The 19,308-nt window shown below is 37.0% G+C and overlaps 2 protein-coding genes across 2 annotated transcripts; both read left to right on the forward strand.

Moving 5' to 3' along the window:
* The first annotated feature begins 1,901 nt into the window (after nt 1-1,901).
* LOC110800988 (kinesin-like protein KIN-14S) lies at nt 1,902-6,780 on the forward strand. Its single transcript, XM_022006298.2, has 12 exons — nt 1,902-2,144; nt 2,274-2,360; nt 2,931-3,058; nt 3,143-3,236; nt 3,323-3,619; nt 3,722-3,998; nt 4,565-4,726; nt 4,918-5,133; nt 5,217-5,254; nt 5,377-5,540; nt 5,621-5,734; nt 5,857-6,780. The coding sequence occupies exons 1-12, from the start codon at nt 2,138-2,140 to the stop codon at nt 6,568-6,570; spliced, it is 2,298 nt and encodes a 765-aa protein (XP_021861990.2). The 5' UTR covers nt 1,902-2,137; the 3' UTR covers nt 6,571-6,780.
* A 799-nt stretch (nt 6,781-7,579) lies between these two features.
* On the forward strand, nt 7,580-9,441 carry LOC110800989 (microtubule-binding protein TANGLED). The gene is made up of 4 exons (XM_022006299.2): nt 7,580-7,840; nt 7,992-8,134; nt 8,299-8,357; nt 8,450-9,441. The coding sequence occupies exons 1-4, from the start codon at nt 7,754-7,756 to the stop codon at nt 9,244-9,246; spliced, it is 1,086 nt and encodes a 361-aa protein (XP_021861991.1). The 5' UTR covers nt 7,580-7,753; the 3' UTR covers nt 9,247-9,441.
* Nucleotides 9,442-19,308: the final 9,867 nt, after the last annotated feature.

The following is a 19,308-nucleotide window of genomic DNA, read 5'->3' on the forward strand; positions in this document are numbered from 1 at the left end:
AGGAAATAATGAAACTATGTGAAAAAATGACTGTATAATACGAGAAAACAAATTCTATGTGCTACGGAGTATTATTTACATATACACTTAGTCAACAATGTGGAAACTCGAATAAAACATCATTCTTTATGAGGGATATATACCATCTTTTAAACAAAGAAAATATGAAAACTCATTAAATAAAAGGAATATTGGTTCTAATAATCCAATCTATTTATAAAATCAGACAAAATATATTTATAGAAAGTCACATCTTGAATAATTATATGAAAATTAGTACCATTTCAAGTAAATATTTATTTCATAAAAATCAACTAACATCCATAAAATTATACAATATCGCTATTGTAATCATTCTTATAACATCATTCTTATAAGTGTATTTCAAACTAGCTAAATACAGTCAATCAAAACTAAAATGCTATACCTATAAAAGTCAATTGATAACAACTTTTTGATAAGCTACTTTATTAGAATATGACATTTTGTCTTAGACGTCTAGCAACATTTCAATTATCTAACATCACTAAAAAAAATATTTCATAATTACTCCTTATTTATGTTATTACTAATACAATGTACAAAGGGAGTGTTTTTAAAAATCTAATGCACCATTTTATTTGTTTCCTAATTTATAGAAATCCCGTGTATTAGCACGGGCCCATACTAGTACTAACAATAATACGGAGTAATAAGAATTGAATTTTATAGAATTTTTTTACTGAACTTAATTTCCCTGAAATTCAACCAAAAAGAACAGGATCTTATTAGTGCTGATTTTTACCATTTTACTGATAGAGTCGTGTCGAGCTCAATTAGTTTTATGAGCACAACTAAAACTTGTGAAACTTTCACCTACGAGTACACGGTACGAGTAATTATTTATAAGTCTATTTCTAACTTTATCTACTACGAAGTACATGTATAAAGTCTGTAAACTTCTATTCTTAATCGCAAGAAATAATACAAAGTATTGTTTGTATATATTTTGCAATTTTGTTTTATGTTGATAACAAATGGTTTTGAAGGGAGGGAGAGGAATTATAGTACCAAATCTCTAAGAGCATACAACCTTGACTTATGTTTGCTGTCAAGTGATATTTGACATCTCAAAGTATTTACAATGTTAACCTACCATGCTGGCAAGTTCAACTAAAATTTGACAAGGGTCACATATATGCCCCTTCTGTCAATACCCGAAAGGCAAAAATGGAAGCATGCAAATATGTTTTTGATTAGCTTGAGCTGCACCTTTTATTATTCTTCCTTTTATTTTTTTTAATTAATCGCTATTTATGTTTAGTACAGAAATAATACAAAGTAATATTTGTTTATAGTAATTAGTAGCAATAATATGGACTAAAGTAAAAAAATGATTTCATTTATTTATAAATCTAATTTAATTTGTTAATTAATCTCATTTATTTATTGTAATTAGTAGTAATTAGGAGGAGAGGATTTGAGATGGTGTATTGTGTATATGTAAAAAGTAGGGGAAAGAGAGTGGTAACCTTGAGTCAAGATTGTAGAAGAAAAAAAGATATTTAAGTAAGAGGTATGTCAAGTCAGTGGAAAATGAGGTGGAAGAAAGAGAAGGATGAGAGAGAAATATTTTTTCACTTGACCGAAGGTCAAAGATGCACGTGGTCTAAAAATATAACCCGTACAATAATTATTGATAGTTGGAGAAAGCCACTAACCAAAGGTCCAAGGACCAAAACCCATTTCCACATCATAAAAAGCCAGAATGTATGAAGCCCAAGAACCCGAGATAAACAAGAAGCTCCCGAGTCCCGAGTCCCGAGTCCCGAGTCATAAAAATAGCCGTTAAAATCAAGTTAAATTTAATCGACGGTTCATATTGATTATAAATTCAAATACTTTAAAGTCCCTCCCTTTGAATTTACAAGTTTTCTGACCGTTTGAGATTTCACCAATTCACAGCTCTTTCTCTCTCCCTAGCAAAAACTTTGAAGCTCTCTTTCTCTCTTCTAAATTCTAATCTCCAGAAATCCCTAATTTTCCATTTCCAGAAGTCTTCAATCTACTGTTTTGTAAATTCCTAATCTCCAGAAATCCCTAATTTTCATTTCCAGAATCCTTCAATCAACTGTTCTGCAATTCAATTTGTCGGAAAATGGGTGGTAAGTCGACTCAATTCCTCTTTCTAATTATTCAATTTCGTCGGATTTTCCCCTTTTCTTGAGTAATTCGGTTCCTAAATCGCTGGAATTTCACTTCTTTTTGATACTTTTTGCTTCTTTTTTTTGCAGAACAAACAGTTGAAATCGTTCGTGAAAATGGCAACTCCGATACATTTTTGGAGTCAGCAAATGAAAAACCACTATCTGAACAAAGCGGTAACAATCCAAGATTATCTTAATTTGAGTTTTTGTTCTTTTATTGTTGTTGCGATTTTAATGATGACAATTTCGTTAATCGAGCAAAACCCTAGAAGTACCTTTGAATTCTTGAAACTAGAGTGGTTTAACGATATACTGATGACTTATGAGTTGTGACTTGATGGTGTTCAATACTTGAACTGTTATCTTCGCTAATTTTGAAACATTCGATTTTAGGGTTTTCATTCAGACTGTAGGAAGGTTCATTTTGCTCATCTCATTTCACCGGAAGTGATAAATTCTCCACTGTTTGTTTAGTTAGGAAGTCAGAGAAGAATTATTAAAGAGAAAATTTATGACCTTTTGAATTGTGTTTGTCGTCATTGTTTGCGCCTGGCGGCCTGGCTTATGTTAACTTTTTCGTGTGGTGGTGGTGGTGGTGGTTGCGGGTGCAGCGTTAGCGGCTACTTTGTTGTTCAATTTGTTTCCTATAGTTATTAATTGTTTAGACAAAATTCACGAGGAATAGAAAAGAGGTGTAAAACTGTCATGGATAAGTCTAATTACAGAAATTCTTGGAACTTTCAGATAGAGTGGAGGAAAGTACGAATTCTACTGATGCACGTCAATTTTTGAACGAGTCCCAAGCAGTCTCGGTTGATGGAGAGCCTAAGCTTCGTCTAAAGAAAATTGATGATATCAGGGACAAAGTTAAGGTGAATTTTACTGTGACTATTACTTTTGTGCCAGTGTCTTAGCCTGCTTAAGGTGGACAGCTTATATTGTTTTTGGTTTTTTAGACTTTGAGAAAGGAACATACAACTCTATCTGACGAGGTCAAAGATATAACGAGCAAACAATTCCCCGAAGTTCTGAATACTCTTCAGCATCTAAGTATGTTTCCCTTTAACCACATACTTTGTCTTCAAATAACTAATAAGCTGTTCATCTTTTAAACGGGTTTGAACTGTTGTTATTAGGTGAGGAGCATACGCTTTTAAAGAACAAGTACGTGGAAGAGTGTGAGCTTTTAAAGAAAAAGTATATTGATGAATATGCTGAAAGGAAGAGGCTGTACAATGAAGTGATTGAGCTGAAAGGAAATATTAGGGTCTTCTGTCGATGCAGACCATTGAACCAAGATGAAACTGCCAATGGGTCGACTTCTGTTGTTGAAATCCCCCCTTCCCAGGATCATGATTTGAATGTAACTTGTGCTGATTCTTCAAAGAAACAGTTCAAGTTTGACCATGTATTTGGCCCCCATGCCAACCAAGGTACCTGGTCACTTGGATTACTTGTTTATTCTTGAATCTCGCTTGCAAGGAGCACAATTGCACATCCCTGGTGTTTCTCTGACATTGATTTTGTACTTGCAGAGGAGGTCTTTGCACAAACATCTCCAATTGTTACCTCTGTGTTGGATGGCTACAATGTTTGCATTTTTGCCTATGGACAAACTGGAACTGGAAAGACCTTTACCATGGAAGGGACATCAGAGAATAGAGGGGTTAATTACAGAACTTTGGAGGAGTTATTTAGAATTGCTAATCAGAGAAGTGGTACCATGAGATATGAGCTGTTTGTCAGCATGTTGGAGGTCTATAATGAAAAAATAAAGGACCTCCTGGTAGAGCATACCAGTGAACCTAAGAAGTAAGTTATCCGTAGAGCAATAAAATTGAATACTACTTTATTTCATGATGTATAGGGAGTATAGCTCAATAATGGGATGGCGAAACATTCATGTGCGTTGCAGGAAATCTTGTTAGATAATCTTAGATTATCACCACCAACTGACTTGTTGGAACTTAAACATTCTCTTCCTTGTTAAGTAAATATTTTGTCATGGGTCCTCTCCCTTGTGTAACAGAGATTTTTTTTTGTCATAGTCGTGACTGCATGGTTTGCATGACTAACCATGTTACTCCAACCTTGCCTATCCCATGTGATTCACCAGCAGTTCCTTATATTTGTTAAATGACTCGTAGAAACTGGCAGGAATAGGGTTATGAGTGCTGTAGTAGTTGGATTTTTGGTACATTGAGTCGACTATGATCGTATCCTTTCTTTTCATCCTTAAATTGGTGTAGGCGCGTAGCCTTCTTTTCCTCTCTGTTGAGTCAGTGATTCATTCAGTTGATGCAATTGTCTGATAGTGTGGATTATGTAAGGCTCAATTGACTAGAATTAGAATGTAAATGGTGCATTTTTTCATTCAGGTTAGAGATTAAGCAATCTTCAGAAGGCACACAAGAAATCCCTGGTCTAGTTGAAGCACATGTTTATGGTACAGATGAAGTATGGGAATTACTCAAGACTGGAAGCCGTGTCAGATCTGTTGGATCAACCAATGCAAATGAATTCAGTAGTCGTTCCCATTGGTAACTATCTGATACAGTTGAATCTTATCTTCTTACTATAATGTTGTATATCTCTATCGTTGCTGTGAATGTCATATTTAGAGTTTTAGACTCCTCACGCCTACAAGTTATAACTGCAATAAATATAATGATGGATGAGAAATCTGGAGCAGTGTTTCACGGGGGATTGATAAATTTTGATGTGCTTGTAGCTTGCTGCGTGTGACTGTGAAAGGAGAAAATTTAGTAAATGGGCAAAGGACAAAGAGCAACCTTTGGTTGGTAGATTTGGCTGGAAGTGAGCGGGTTGGGAGAATTGAAGTTGAAGGTGAAAGACTCAAGGAGTCTCAGTTCATCAATAAATCCCTCTCTGCTCTTGGTGATGTCATCTCTGCTCTTGCAACTAAAACAGCCCATGTCCCATACAGGTATATTACATGTTTCTATAAGCACATTTTCCAAGATATTCAGGACTTCATCACCTTAACTTGATTGTTTTGTTAATTTTCAGAAACTCGAAGCTTACGCACATGCTGCAGAGCTCTTTAGGTGAGATACTTTAGCCCAGTATTTATCACTTAAGAAGGATCAGATTACAGCTAAGCCTTGTTGAACCGAGATGTGGCTGTAATTTCTGTCTTGTTTATCATTTTTATTCAATGGGAATGCAGGTGGCGATTGCAAGACCCTCATGTTCGTCCAGATTAGTCCTAGCGCTGCAGACTTGGGCGAGACTTTATGCTCCCTGAACTTTGCTAGCCGAGTCAAGGGAATTGAATATGGTCCAGCTCGCAAGCAGACAGATTTTTCTGAGCTCCTCAAGTATAAGCATCTGGTATGTTCTATGAGAATTATTTAGAATAATATTTGTTGTTGAGTTTTGCCTGCTTCTTATGCTGGTATTTCTTTTAACAGGCTGAGAAGTCAAAGCATGATGAAAAAGAAACAAAGAAACTGCAGGACAATGTACAATCTTTGCAGCTAAGGCTTTCTGCCAGAGAGCATATCTGCAGAAATCTCCAGGAGAAGGTACTGTTCTTTCAATTCAATATATTGTCATTATTTTTCAGGTTGCTCTTGTGAAACTTATGACATGCATCGCTGAGGTAGTAGTGTTTTTAGTGATACTCATGTGTATAAGTCTTGAATAGGTGCGAGACCTTGAGAATAGACTGGCAGAAGAGAGGAAAACTAGACAGGTACAGGAAAATAGAGCTGCTGCTTCAATCAGACAGCCAAGACAGGCACAAAAGACCACAGAGAAAAGGCCACCACTGGGTCCTTCAAATATGAGGATGCCATTGCGAAAGATATCCAATTACGTGGCCCCACCATCGCCTGTCCAGACCAAGAAAACCTCTACCTTTTCTTCTCGTTTCATGGGTTCATACGATGGTAAAGAAAACAATTCCAATGGACCAAATACAAGAGCCATTAGGGGTCCACGAAGGTCTATTGCTCCGAGATCATCCACTGAAGCAGCAATGGCACCACCTTTGCAGCCTAAAAGAAGGGTGTCCATAGCAGCCTTCCGTCCAGAACCAAGTTACCATGGTACACCTATGAGCAGTAATTCAAAACACGAGAGTGCAACAGGGCACTCACTTGTTAGGGAGTTGTCAAGGGTAAGGCGGTTTTCAAAGATGTTTTCTCCTCTGCCAGAGACAAGAGCTGTAACTACTACTAGTTCCTCAGTGGAAGCAACACCTATGAGTAGTAGGAGGTTTATGGCAAGCCCTCCTCCTCAACAACAGGGTTCATGGAGGCCAAAGCACCCAACTGTTGTTGCCCTGCAGAAAAAGCCAGTTGTTTGGAGTCCTTTGAAGTTTCGAGGCATGAAGAATTTCCGGAAGTCTATAGTATGATGTGAAAATTAACATTTCTTTCAAGCTTAACAACTGCGACTTACTTACATTTATTAGGCTGTACTTAGTTGGAAACTGACTTCAAGATCAAGTATGCATACCAATTTTTTTATTTTGTAACATCAGTGTGATGTTCTGATCTCATTTCCTGTCATACAAGCTACAATGTGTTATATTATGATGTATGTGAAAGGCTGGTTTTGTTGGAAACTGACAAGTGGAGTTTGATTAGTTTTAGAATTGTTAGTATCTGCAAAAGAAACTAATTCAGAATCATGATAATTTCAATGCTGTATGTGGGTGACTGCATCTCTAACTTGTGTTTAGATGCAGAAATAAACTTTGTCATGTTACTACGACAATAATGTACGTTGTTTTTATCACGCAAAAAATTCTTTCTAAACGGCTGTTGCTCAAGATTTGGTTGTGGTCGTCGCATTTTTCTGTTTTCAATTACCGTCAACTCAATTTAGCTACATTTTTTTAGGTGATGAATTGGAAATTATATATTTAGCTTTTCTAATGAAAAAAGAAGTAGGTGAAGGAAGAACTCGAGTTGTTTTATTCTGAATGAGAAGTTAGCAATGAAAAGTGTCTAATGAATAGGAAAACGGTAATTATAAGATGATACAAGCTTTTATATACACATGTGTATTTTCTCTCTAACCGAGATTTATATTTTCCTATATAATATTTTTAGATGTATCTCTCCTTTTAGATATCAAACATTTCTTTTGTTTTTCTAGAGAGTTTCACTATTCATTTCTTATAGAATTTAGGATATTAAAAAATTCACATTATAAATATATAAATAATAATAAAATACTCCATCTAAAGCTTGGTGACCGTTAGATCACTTGAAATTGCGCCTCATAGATGCAAAATAAACGGCCATGATAGGGTCCACTAGTACACCTGTTTTTGGTTCTCCCCAAAATAAAAATTAAATAAATCAAATAAATTCGACCGTTGGACCCCAAAAGAAAAAGAAGCCGTTACATCTCCCCACCCAAAACCACCCCAATTTCTTCTCTTTTCTCCCTCATCATCCCATGTCTGTAGCTCTAAATTGACTTTTATCCCCACTTTAATTTTTAGAGAGAGAAAGAAAATTCTTAAAAATTCTCTTTAATTGTTTTAATTTTTTCAATTAAAGAGCATTAAATTTTCTTGTGAAATAAAAATGGTGGCGAGAACCCCACCAAAACAGAGGAAGATAATGGTGGCTCCTCCTCTAAGCCCTACTCTTCTCAGAGAAACTGTTAAAAAGGTACAGAATTTCCGGTCCAATAATTATTATATTGATTGAATTTTTAATACCCATCAATTTTTAATTTGTGGGTTGTTTAAATTTTAATTTTCTCTTATTTTTAGTATTTTTTCTGATTTTTTTAAAATTTTGTTGGGTTTAATTTGGAAAGGTGGATCAATGTATGGCAAGATTGCAAGAGCTTCAATATACAGTTACTGGAGGTAACAAAGTTGTTGCTGGAGTTAAACTTAGTCCTCGCAGTACTAAAGCTTACTTGAAAACAAGTCTCAGATGCAAGCAAGAATCTATGAGGTAAATCGCGGTTTCTCATATTCTACTGTTCAAATTGTGCTATTAATGTCTGTTCTGGGGCCTTACTGCCTTGTTAATCATTAATTAATAGAAAATTGATTAAATTGAAGGGTTAAATTTGGTGGGATTTCTATATTCTAATTAGGGTTTTCTTAATTTTATAGAATTAGAAATAATGGATCGAAGAAATCTCCAACTGGAAAATTACCAGCAAGTGTGACAGGTATATTATTCATTTGATCTAATTTTTTATTTATTTTTAATTCAATTGAATTTGATAAATTTTGACAAATTTGTTGAAATTATTAATAACAGGGGATTGGAGAAGAATGTCATTATCAGCAATGTTAGTCGGTGAAACAGTAGCAGAAATCCTGGAAGCAAGTAAAGTTACAAGAGAAATCATGAGAAATTCCAACATTGAAGATCCAAAAACCCCTCTGCCTCGAAAACAGCGGTCAAACCTCGAAAAGACACCCCTCGAAACTCGAAGGAAGAGAGAAAAACAGCATCAATTCCGTATCGTTCGAGCAGAATCGAGCACCCCATCTGTTCGAAGGGCTCGATCGAGGATCAATTTCAAGGTTTCGCCAGAAAAAAGATCAGAGATTGCTAGTAGTAGTAGCATGAGATATAATGTGGCAAACAGGGTATCACCAAAACATAAACCTTGGGCTAAAAAGGCAGTGCTTTTCCCAAATCCTGTGTTTCAATCATCATCACCCACTTCACAAAAGCAGCAATTTTCCAAGACGAAATCTCCATTGGTTGCTGCAAAAAAGAGAGAAACTCCTCATAAGTTTTTGGTTAAATCCCCTGTTAAAATCAAGAGCCCACAAAAGGGTTTCATCTCTGTTTCCCCTGTTTCTTTGGGTAGAAGAAAATCACCCCCGAAACCGCCTTCTTCAATGGCATCGAAGCTAAGGAGATCGCTATCGCCTTCGAGGTTGGTGAATCGATTCGTGTCTCCGTTGAAAGGAAGAAGGAGTTCGATGAATACTAGTCATGATGGTTTGATGATGATGAATGGGGTGAAACAGAGGCCTCCTCCTTTGATGATGATGCCAATGAGATTTTCTGCTCCTAGAACTGTTGTTGGAGCTGCAAATTAGTTTGAAATCTCTTTCTTATGAAACATTAATCTAATGTTTCCAATGATATTTTCTCAATGTCCAAGTTGATAATATTTTTGAAAAGTTGTTTACACTAAAACAAATTGGCAATTTATTTTTTAATTTTATGTGAATGAAAAAGTATAAGAAAAAAATGTATTTGTATGTGAATGAACAAGAAAATTATTTTATTCACATTGTCCATTAATTACCTGGTCCAATTGAATCATTTATCTTACTTATTTGAAATAATAGTAGGATACAATTACTATATACACATGTTAACATTGTTATGAGTCAAAAAAAAATGTCTACCACCCAAATTATGTACCTAGTACTCCGTAGTAGGATTGACAAATTTAACAAACAACTACTATGTAATCCGGGCGTTGCCTCGAGTTTTGACTTTTATTCGGGTTCTTTTTAAAAATATGTGCACTTGTAGATGGTGTCATCATCAAATTGCGGTGGTAACATAAGATTAGTGGTCGATCAACAACCTCCCCGATTAAACCCCACATCCAAAAATATACTCCCTCCGTCCCGGAATACTCGACCCGGTTTTACCAGCACATAGTTTAAGGGATTTGAATTGACTTATTTAATTTAATAGGTAGTAGTTGATAGTGGGGTATTATTTTAATGTAGTTAGTGTGAGGTGGGTTAAGAGGTGGGGTTGGGGAAGAGTAGGGGTTGAATTTTTAATTATTTTTTGTATGGAGTAGGGGTGGGTGGGTTAATAGGGATGGAGTGAGAAATAATATAATATTGTTAGAATATTTCCATTTTTAGAAACAGGTCAAGTATTAAGGGACGGCCCGATAAGGAAAACAGGTCAAGTATTCCGGTACGGAGGGAGTAAACAAAGTCGGATCATTTTCTTCAAAGTAATAATTGTACATTTATGAATTAAGTAATCATTACTTTTTTTGCATTCACTTTTATTCAATGCATTGTTTATTGTAAAAAGAATATATAGGCTTATATGGAAAGATATTACATAAGTTGTAGTTGGTTAAGATGGTAAGAAATGTAACTTTTAACAAAGAGGTTTGGTGTTCGATCCTTGTTAGATGTTTTTTTGTTTTTTAGTTGTAATGACGTGTCATGATGCTAATTAGTGGTGATGTGGCGTAATAAGGAGAGATCTACGTGACACGTATACGTTCTTCAAAACGCCTTTAAATATATTAGTATAGATAGTATTTTTCACCACTATAATAGGCTTGTATTTTGATCATTCTACACAACTCAATATATACGAGTAATATATCTGTATTTTGCAAACTGAATATGTTAGTAAAACTCTCGGTTTCTTTCTATCACCTCAAAACACGTTATTAGCACCAATTGTTTTTCCTTAGCTATATATTTTACATGTTACTCAAATTTTAGAAAAAGTGGTATATGTTTTTAACAATTTTTTTTAGTAGTATGCTCTATAGTCGTCCAACTGTGGGATCTTTTATATCAGAAACTCACAAAATAATTTTGAGGAGTATGCTCTATAGTTGCCCATATTTGGGAACTTCTATATCAGAAACCCACGCCCGCATAAGCTAAAATTGCCCGCGTTTTTAATGTGAAAGTACACATTTGCCCCTTCACGACATCTCCCCTCCCTCTCAGACACACTGCTATCTTTTATCCGGCAGAAAACATAAATTCCGACAAACTTTTTTTTTACAACTCCATTGGCATACTCTACAACCAATTCTCGCCGAAAAATTTAATTGGTTTCTTAATAATAACAAAAACGACAAATTTATAATATAATTAATTCAATTTCGTAATAATAACAAAAACAAAAAATTCAATTTAATTCATAATAATAACTAAAATTATAACAGAAAATGAAAATTTAATTACATAATGTAACAGAAAATTAAAAATAAAATTAAAAATAAATAAAAATAAAAAACCTGCTTGCTTGCTTGCCGCGCACAACCATTGCATGGAAATTGTGGCCGCTACGTACAGGCTATGTGTCGGCGACACGAAAGTCGTGCACCAGATCTGCACGGCCGTCGTGTCATCAGCGCAAAGCCTGTGCGCGGCGTCCATGAGTTCCACGTAATGGTTGTGCGCGGGCAAGAAATTTTTTTAAACAAAAATTGCTCCACCTTCGGTGCTCTGTGCTCGTCCGCCGTCTGCACTATTTTTCACAGAGAGGGGAGGAAGAAGGAGAGGGAAAGGAGGAAGGAGGGTTGAGGATGGAGGAGAGGGAAAAGAGGGCTGGGGACGAAGGAGGAAGGAGGGCTGAGGACAAAGGGCGAAGGACGAAGGAGGAAGGAGGGATGAGGCCGTATGTTTCGGGTGGGTGGCCGGAATTGTGGGTGGCCGGCTGATTTAAGGAGGGTTGAGCATGGTTGGGTAAGGGTGAAGAGGGAAAGGGTAAACTCGTACTTCCCTGTAAAAAATAAGGGCGTTTTTAACCAACGAGGGAGTCGAATAAAAATCACCAAATTTCATTGTATATTTTCATAGTATTAAATTTTAAGATTTAAAAAAGAAGAATAATTAAACATATTTATTGTTAAAGTATGTCTTAGCAAACGTGTTTTATCCAATTGTTTTTTCTAAACAGTGGAATATAATTGGATAGATAGATTGGCTTAAGTTAGACAAGCTCCGCTACTCCTGCAAATAAGAAGGTACACCCGGTTGCGTGTAGCTCTACACGCAACCGGGTTAAAACTACGTCGTTTTGAAGTTTTTTAACCCCAAAAAAAAAATTCACAAATGTAACTTCCGGCAGAAAACATACACAAAACATGCATTTAAAAAAACAACAATAAAAGAAGAATAAGAAAAGGAAGGAAAAGAGAAAGTAGGCATACTCTCCTTATGGAAGTTGTTTTTACGGACTATTGATTCTTCAACCTCAATGATCAATGAAATAGCTCTCTCTGTGTTTTGGAATTCATGGTGGATAGGCTCTTCACCATATAGAGCTCTCTGCAAAGCATCCACCTCTTCTTTGTAAGTATTGTTAGTACCTGCGAAAGATTCACAAAGAGGAACATACTCTATTGGGTCATTGGGCTTTTGATTTTCATGGAGAGGAGGAAGATCCTCAAGTAAAGGTTTTATGGGGAAAGAGAAGGGGAGTGAGACTGTGTAAACGGGGCTAAGAATAACCCTTCTTGGACTTGGAATATGAGGGGTAGGGGTTGACACAACAACAAGGGTTTTATCAACTTCAACTTCCTCATGGACTTGCTCTATGACATATGGCTTTTCAGTTTCAACAAATCCTTCATCCATTGATCCAACAGTCAAATCATCATCCTCCCACTCATCCTCAGCCTTTGTTATAAGCTCCTCCCACTCTTGGTTGCCTATGGGTTCACTCAGTTGACCCCCATCCCCAACACAACTCGAATCATTATTTTCAATAATTTCTTGAACTTTTCTAAATCTCTCAAGAGTAGCCTTACTAGCTTTAATAATCTCATTAGTAGCCTCTTGAGATCTAGTACACTGAATCTCAATCTCAGAGTTTAATCTTCTTAATTCCTCTAAGAAGCTATCTCTGCTTTCTGATTCGGGTTGAATAGGATTGAGCAAGGGTTCACAATAATACACGGGAGAAGCAACAGTGGAATCATGAGGCAAAACATTGATATCCATGCAAGGGTTAGATAAGTCGTTAGAATATACATGATTATCATAAACATTAGAATGCACCTCATTATAACAAGCATTCAAGGGAGAGGGGGTAGAAACATGTAGATTATGCTCATAATTTGGATTAGCACATGTAACATGAATCGCCATTTCACGCTCATACAAATCCCTTGCAAACCACATATAGTAATCCCACATATCATCCAAAGACAAGGCTCGAAAATCACCATTAAATCTACTTTCTATCACATTCCTTGTATACTCATTTAAACCACCATAAGCAAAACCACAAGAATCCCAAAGATTAAAATTGTGGTAACCAATAAAATCATTTAGCCTATCGAAATACACCCAAAAAGGCTCATTTAAGAATTGAGGGAAAGAATAATAATCCATTTTTTTCAGGGGAAAAAAATTAAAAAAAATAATAAAAAAATAAACTAAAGAAAATAAAATATATACATGGTCTCAAAGAACAGGAAGTTCTATGAGACTCAAGAAAATAATCTAGATCATAAAATTAGTAGCAGAAAATTAAACCGTTTCCCCGGCAACGGCGCCAAAATTTGACAGGCTGAATCGCACTCCTATCAAAGATAAACCTAACGTTCACCAACTAAAAATATAGTAAGGGAAGCAGGGATCGTATCCACAGGGAAACAATGTTCTTTCTACTATTAATTAACTAATCTAGACTACTGGTAACAAAGAGTTGGATTGGTTTGTATATTAAACTAAAGCAAATAATCAAATCGGAAAATAACAATATTAAAGGAATCTAGGGCAACGGTTCACCATAAATGCAGAGCGGGATTGGACAACGGACAATAACAATCAATGAACAATCATAATTAGGAAAACATGCATCTCTCGAATCTTATGAATTCCTTAGGATAGAACAACTAGCGGGCTCTCGCTACGTACTAGAAATAATTCCTATCTAATAGCCACAGACCAAAAAACATCATATTTATACCTCTCGGCGCATAATCTAAGGTTAATCAAACTCAAATCAAAATAGTCCGGCCGAACAGAAATGACGAGCAATAATAATAAGCTATAGAAATTATAATCAATCAATCAATTAATCAAGTCCACATATAATCCCAATCATGCATTCATGGATCCCCTAAACCCCAGAAATTAAACTACTCACTCATGATAATAAATAACAAAGCAATTAACATAATAGAAAACATGATCAAGCAATAAGATAAATTAAAGCAAGAAACAATACCGACTTGAAGAACAATGGAATAATAAAGCTTGAATCTTTGATTAAAATTAAAACTAAGTGTTTGGAGAAAATAGAGAGAACTAAAATAGACTAAGTAATTAGAAAACTAGAATAAAAGATGTCACTAAAAATATAAGGGGCTAGTATTTATAGTTTGCCCAAAATAGAGCCCAAAATCGGAAATAAAATCTCGCGAAATACGCTGGAGGTTGGCGTGGCCCGATCGGGCGACGCTTCGACCGATCGGGCGATGTGCTCGATAGTCGGCCCGATCGGGCGAAATTTCGCCTGATCGGGCGGTTGCAAAATGCCCAGAACAGCGCCCAGAATGACCGCCCGATCCGGATCGGGCGAAGCCCGCCCGATCGGGCGCGTGTTGAAACTGCACGATCCTCTATCTTCAAAACGTCATATCTCCTTCGTTATTCGTCGGAATTAGGCGAGTGACCACTTGTTGGAAAGATATTGAAGTCTATAATTTAACCCAATTAGAATTACATCATTTGGAGTTGTAGAACTTGAGTTATGATTAAAATAGTAGACTATAGTCATTTTTGTACTTCCTTCGTTATTCGCTTTGCTTCAAAACTCTTCAAACTTAATGTTTGTGCTCTCGAAAGTACATAATCTCTTTTATTGATTCAAATGAGTAGGAAATGAACAAAAATATACTAATTCCTACAATGATGAACCTGAAACTACAAACACACTACAAGGAGCACATTAGTACTAAAAATCGCTCCGAAGAGCTCATTTGAGATAAAAAAGTACTAAGGGACGGGGGTAAAAACTCTACATAAAACACACATATCAGAACACTAGCACCTCCGGAACTTGTACCTGGTGTTTAATAACTACCTCCGATAATCCATTATACCCAATCCATTATACCCAATCCATTATACCCAATCCAAGCGTGCCCTAAAAGTAACTGGCACCCTAACTACACCTCCGGATCAACTACCCAACACTATGGCTTAGCTTCTGGATAGGTTTTATGGCAGCCTAACTTAACTTCCGAAAACGTACCCGCCAGGCTCGTTTACCCAGCGAAAATGATAAAGGTTAATAAATTTTTTGAAAGATCTTACCTAGCAGGGAGGGAGAATGAATAAGCAACAATTAAACAACAAAGATCTTACTAGCAAGGAGGGAGAAATGAATCTCCATCAATTGAGTGTTTTTGTTAAAGGGGAAACCAAGAAAGACAATCAAGGAAGAAGAACGAAAAGGGGTCAGAGGCTGATCGAAGAATGAGTATGAAACTATGAATAAATAAGGCTAGTTCTTGTCTTTTTGAAAATTTTAAGCGTCATTGAGTTGTTCTACATTTAGGATTTTTTGTACTGTATTTAATACTTGTGTTTGGCTTTTGTGTTTTATTTATTTATTTAAGAGGTGTTAAATTTGTTTGCATTTTGTCTTCGTGAAATTATAATGGTGTTGTTCGAAATTTTATTACTCCTCTGTTCGGGATTAATTGTCAAGTTGATAGTGTATTTAGACCGTTCAATGTGATTATTAACTTTGGACGGAGTGACTGATGGAGAATTAGTTTTCATGTATTATAGGTAGGAATTAGATTTATTTAAGTTGTATAGGGATATGCTCTGAAGATGATCGTATTGTTACTTGCATTACATTTGCGACAGGTTTGCTTTTTTGAACACTGGTGTTCCGGTGTTGTAAAGATGGAACAATGGGCTTCGAATGAAGGCCCTTTTGTATGTGTTGAAGATCTTGCTTGCTTGAATGAGTCGAGTCCGAATTCACCTGCACAAGAGAAAAGTCACTAGCCTCGGGGGTGTTTCCGAGGAAAGCCCCTCCGATGCCTAAGTAAGAACGATGCTCGGATTCTAGAGATAAGTTCTCTAGAAGAGTAGTCTTAAGGCGATAAATTGGACGTACCTTGAGGTGTGAGCCTTGGTGGCCTATTTATAGTGTTTGCACAATAAATGCCCATAGGTCATTTATTGCTATTGGGCCTTGGGCCTTAATGGATGGCTGAATAGCCATAGTGGTAGGTTTGATGCTGTTGTTTAGAGCCATTGGGCTTTGGACTTAGTGGCCCAATTGAATATCAATTGGGAGCCCAAACAACATGCCCCCAGACCCGGTCCATTAAGAATTAAATGGGTGGGTTTCCAGTTGTCAGAAGTTCAAAAGTTCCCTCTCTTTTTTCGAAAAGGGATGATTTGCATTGATGACAAGTGTTGGGACTTGTATTGTGTCGTGGAGATCGTGGGTTTGAAGAGAAGTTGATGCGCCTCTTTTTTTCTATAAATATTGGGCGCTTAGCTCTCTTCAAACTTTTACCTTCTCTCTCTTTCAAACACACTTCCTCTCTTTTTCTGGCGATCGCAGTTTTCGAGTTTCTTCAGATCTACGGAATTCGGTCAGCTCTAGACTTCGGGAACTTGTGTCGTTCGCTTTGTCGGCGAATTCCGCTTCGGAAAAAGGTAACTTGTTTCTGAATTTTCCTTACTTTTTCGTTCTTTCCTCTACTCCTCAATCTAAACCCTAGATCGAGAATTCGCGACCATGGCAAAGAATAAGGGCAAAAGTAAGTTCGTCGTTGGCTCCTCTAGTGAGAGGGAGGATGTGCCTTCGGGAAGGGTACAGAAGACTTCAAGGGGTTGGCCTTCGGAGAGGCCGCTGGAGAAACGTGAAGGAAATAATGCCCTTGGTCCAAGTATGCATTCTATGTTAAGTCTAATAAATGCGGTTCAGTATTAATTAACAAGTTAATAATTCAGTGAGATCAAGTGAGCTGAATGCCTAGCTAGAGGCCGCTTCAGTTCAAGTGGAATTAATGATATTAATCCACAGCTTACTCTTGACTGAACCCGTAGGGTCACACAAATAGTACGTAAACGGATCAAGTATTTAATGGCATTAAATACTCCATCTATGGATATTCGGAATCGACGGATCTTGGTTTCAGTGGGAGCTGAGATCGTCACAGGCAAGAAATGAATACTCCGGAAACGATGATATTGCCGGAAACGGAAATATGGATCGTATCGGAAATATAAATATTATCCAAGTCGTAGATGTTGCCGGAAACGGAAACATGGTACGTATCGGAAAATATTATCGGAAATGGAAATATTGCCAGAATCGGAAATATTGCCGGAAACGGAAATATTGTCAGAATCGAAAATATTATCGGAATCGGAAAATAATTCCGGAAACGGAAATATTAAATATTTGTTCGAAACGGAAATTGATTCCGGAATCGGAAATATTAAATATTGTTCGTATCGGAAATGAATTCCGGAATCGGGAATTTAATCGGAAGCGTATCGTACGAATTAGCATCGGACGAGGCCCGCTAGACGAAGGCCCAGCACGAAGCCAGGCCGTCGCCCAGCGAGCCAACGCGCACCATCGCAGGCCAAGCCTCGACCAGGCCCAGCGCAAGGCCAGGCCCAACCAAGGCCTTGGGCGCGCGCGCGAGAGCACAGCAGTGGGCCGAGCGCTGTGCGCCTAGCGTGGGCCGCAAGGCTTGCGCGGGTGTACGGTGCTCGTGCAATGCTTGTGCGGGAATCCTGAAGCAATCGGGATTCGAAGTGTGATTAAATCCTAAAACTATTAGATAATGATTATTTAATTAGAATCCTAGTAGGGTTATAATTAAATAAATTAGTATCCTAATAGGATTCCAAAACCCTTTCCATAACTCTATAAATAGGTGCCTAGGGTCACATATTTCATAGATTATTCCAGTATTCAAAGTGAGTTTTTGAGAGAAAATTCAGACACATTTCTTGACTATAAGTGCCGAAATTCTTTAGTACCTTAAGGGCGATTCTAGTTGGTCAATCTTAAGGCGGATCCGGACGTGCTGTGGACTATCTACGGAGGGACGACACTTGGAGTCCTAAAGACTTGTTCTTGTTCGGTTCGGGTGCAGCTAGGGAAGGCACGCAACAAAGAGTATGCATCTAAACTATGCTATATGATTATGTGTAAATAATATGTATTCCTGGCTAAATGGTTTTTCCGCATGATTTATGAATTGTCATATGTATCATAACCTAACAGTGGTATCACGAGCCTCTTATTATTTTCATAATCTAAATTGCATGAACATGGTTAAATATTACAAATTTGCAAGAATTAAAAGGGGTGATTAATTTTCGTAATTGTTAATTAATTGCAAATTGCGTTTATTTAATTATACGTACGCAGTTTTTCGGCAGTTTCTTCGTTACTCATCCAAATCGAGTGATTTTTGTGTCAATTCCGCATGTAAAAGGCATTCTAAAATTTTGACAAAAATAGTAGTTTTCTGCCGAACCCAGAATTCTCAAATTCGAAGCTTAACTATGACTTTTCGAAGGTTTTAGTTTTTCGAATGCAAAATTTCGTAAATTTAAGATGTTAAATTAAATATTTGCGATTCTTGTTGATAAATCTTGAATTTTTGATTGACCTACTGTATATGTTTAACAAGTTTGAATGCCTAGTCTTGTTAATTATGCAATCTAATTTGTAATTATGATTAATTTGTTGAAAATTAGAATAATTTAGAATTAATTTGATTTTCATAATTAATTATAATTTAATTAGAAACCTATGATTAAAAACCACCATAAAAATTGTAAATTTATGATAAAATTTAAATTTTTATGACCTAGAGTTGAATCCATGATAATCGGAAATCAATTGAATAATAAAATTTCGATTTTTCGCCCTAAAATTATGAAATTAATATTATTTATTAATTTGTCATTAATTTTAAATATAAATTTTAAATTTTTATGCGATTCGTTCATAAAACTTGCACGCACAAAGCAATGGACGCTTCGTGTTACCCTTAAGGGGTGTTGTATAGTGCGGGCATGCGACGACGAGCAAGGGAGCTCGTCGCCCATGCGGCACGAATGCAATGAGCAAGGGCATGGTGCACGAGCACAAGGCAGCAGATCTGCCTTGTGTCGTGGGCCACGAGCTATGGATGAATGGGCATGGGCGAAGGCAAGGCATGGCAGTCGCGTGTGGGCAGCAAGCGAGCTGCGCCATAACGCGCACTGCCTCGCGCAAGCGCGCGCAGCCTCGCGCGCAGCGAGCGCAAGCTCGCGTGCCACGAGCGCTGCGCCCAGCGTTGATCGCGCGCAGTGAGCAATTGCTCGCGCACAGCGAGCGATGGCTCGCGTGCATCAAGCGCTGGAGCGCGCGCAGCAAGCGCT

This window comes from Spinacia oleracea, chromosome 4, assembly GCF_020520425.1.
Source record: "Spinacia oleracea cultivar Varoflay chromosome 4, BTI_SOV_V1, whole genome shotgun sequence".
In the NCBI taxonomy this organism is placed as follows: domain Eukaryota; kingdom Viridiplantae; phylum Streptophyta; class Magnoliopsida; order Caryophyllales; family Amaranthaceae; genus Spinacia; species Spinacia oleracea.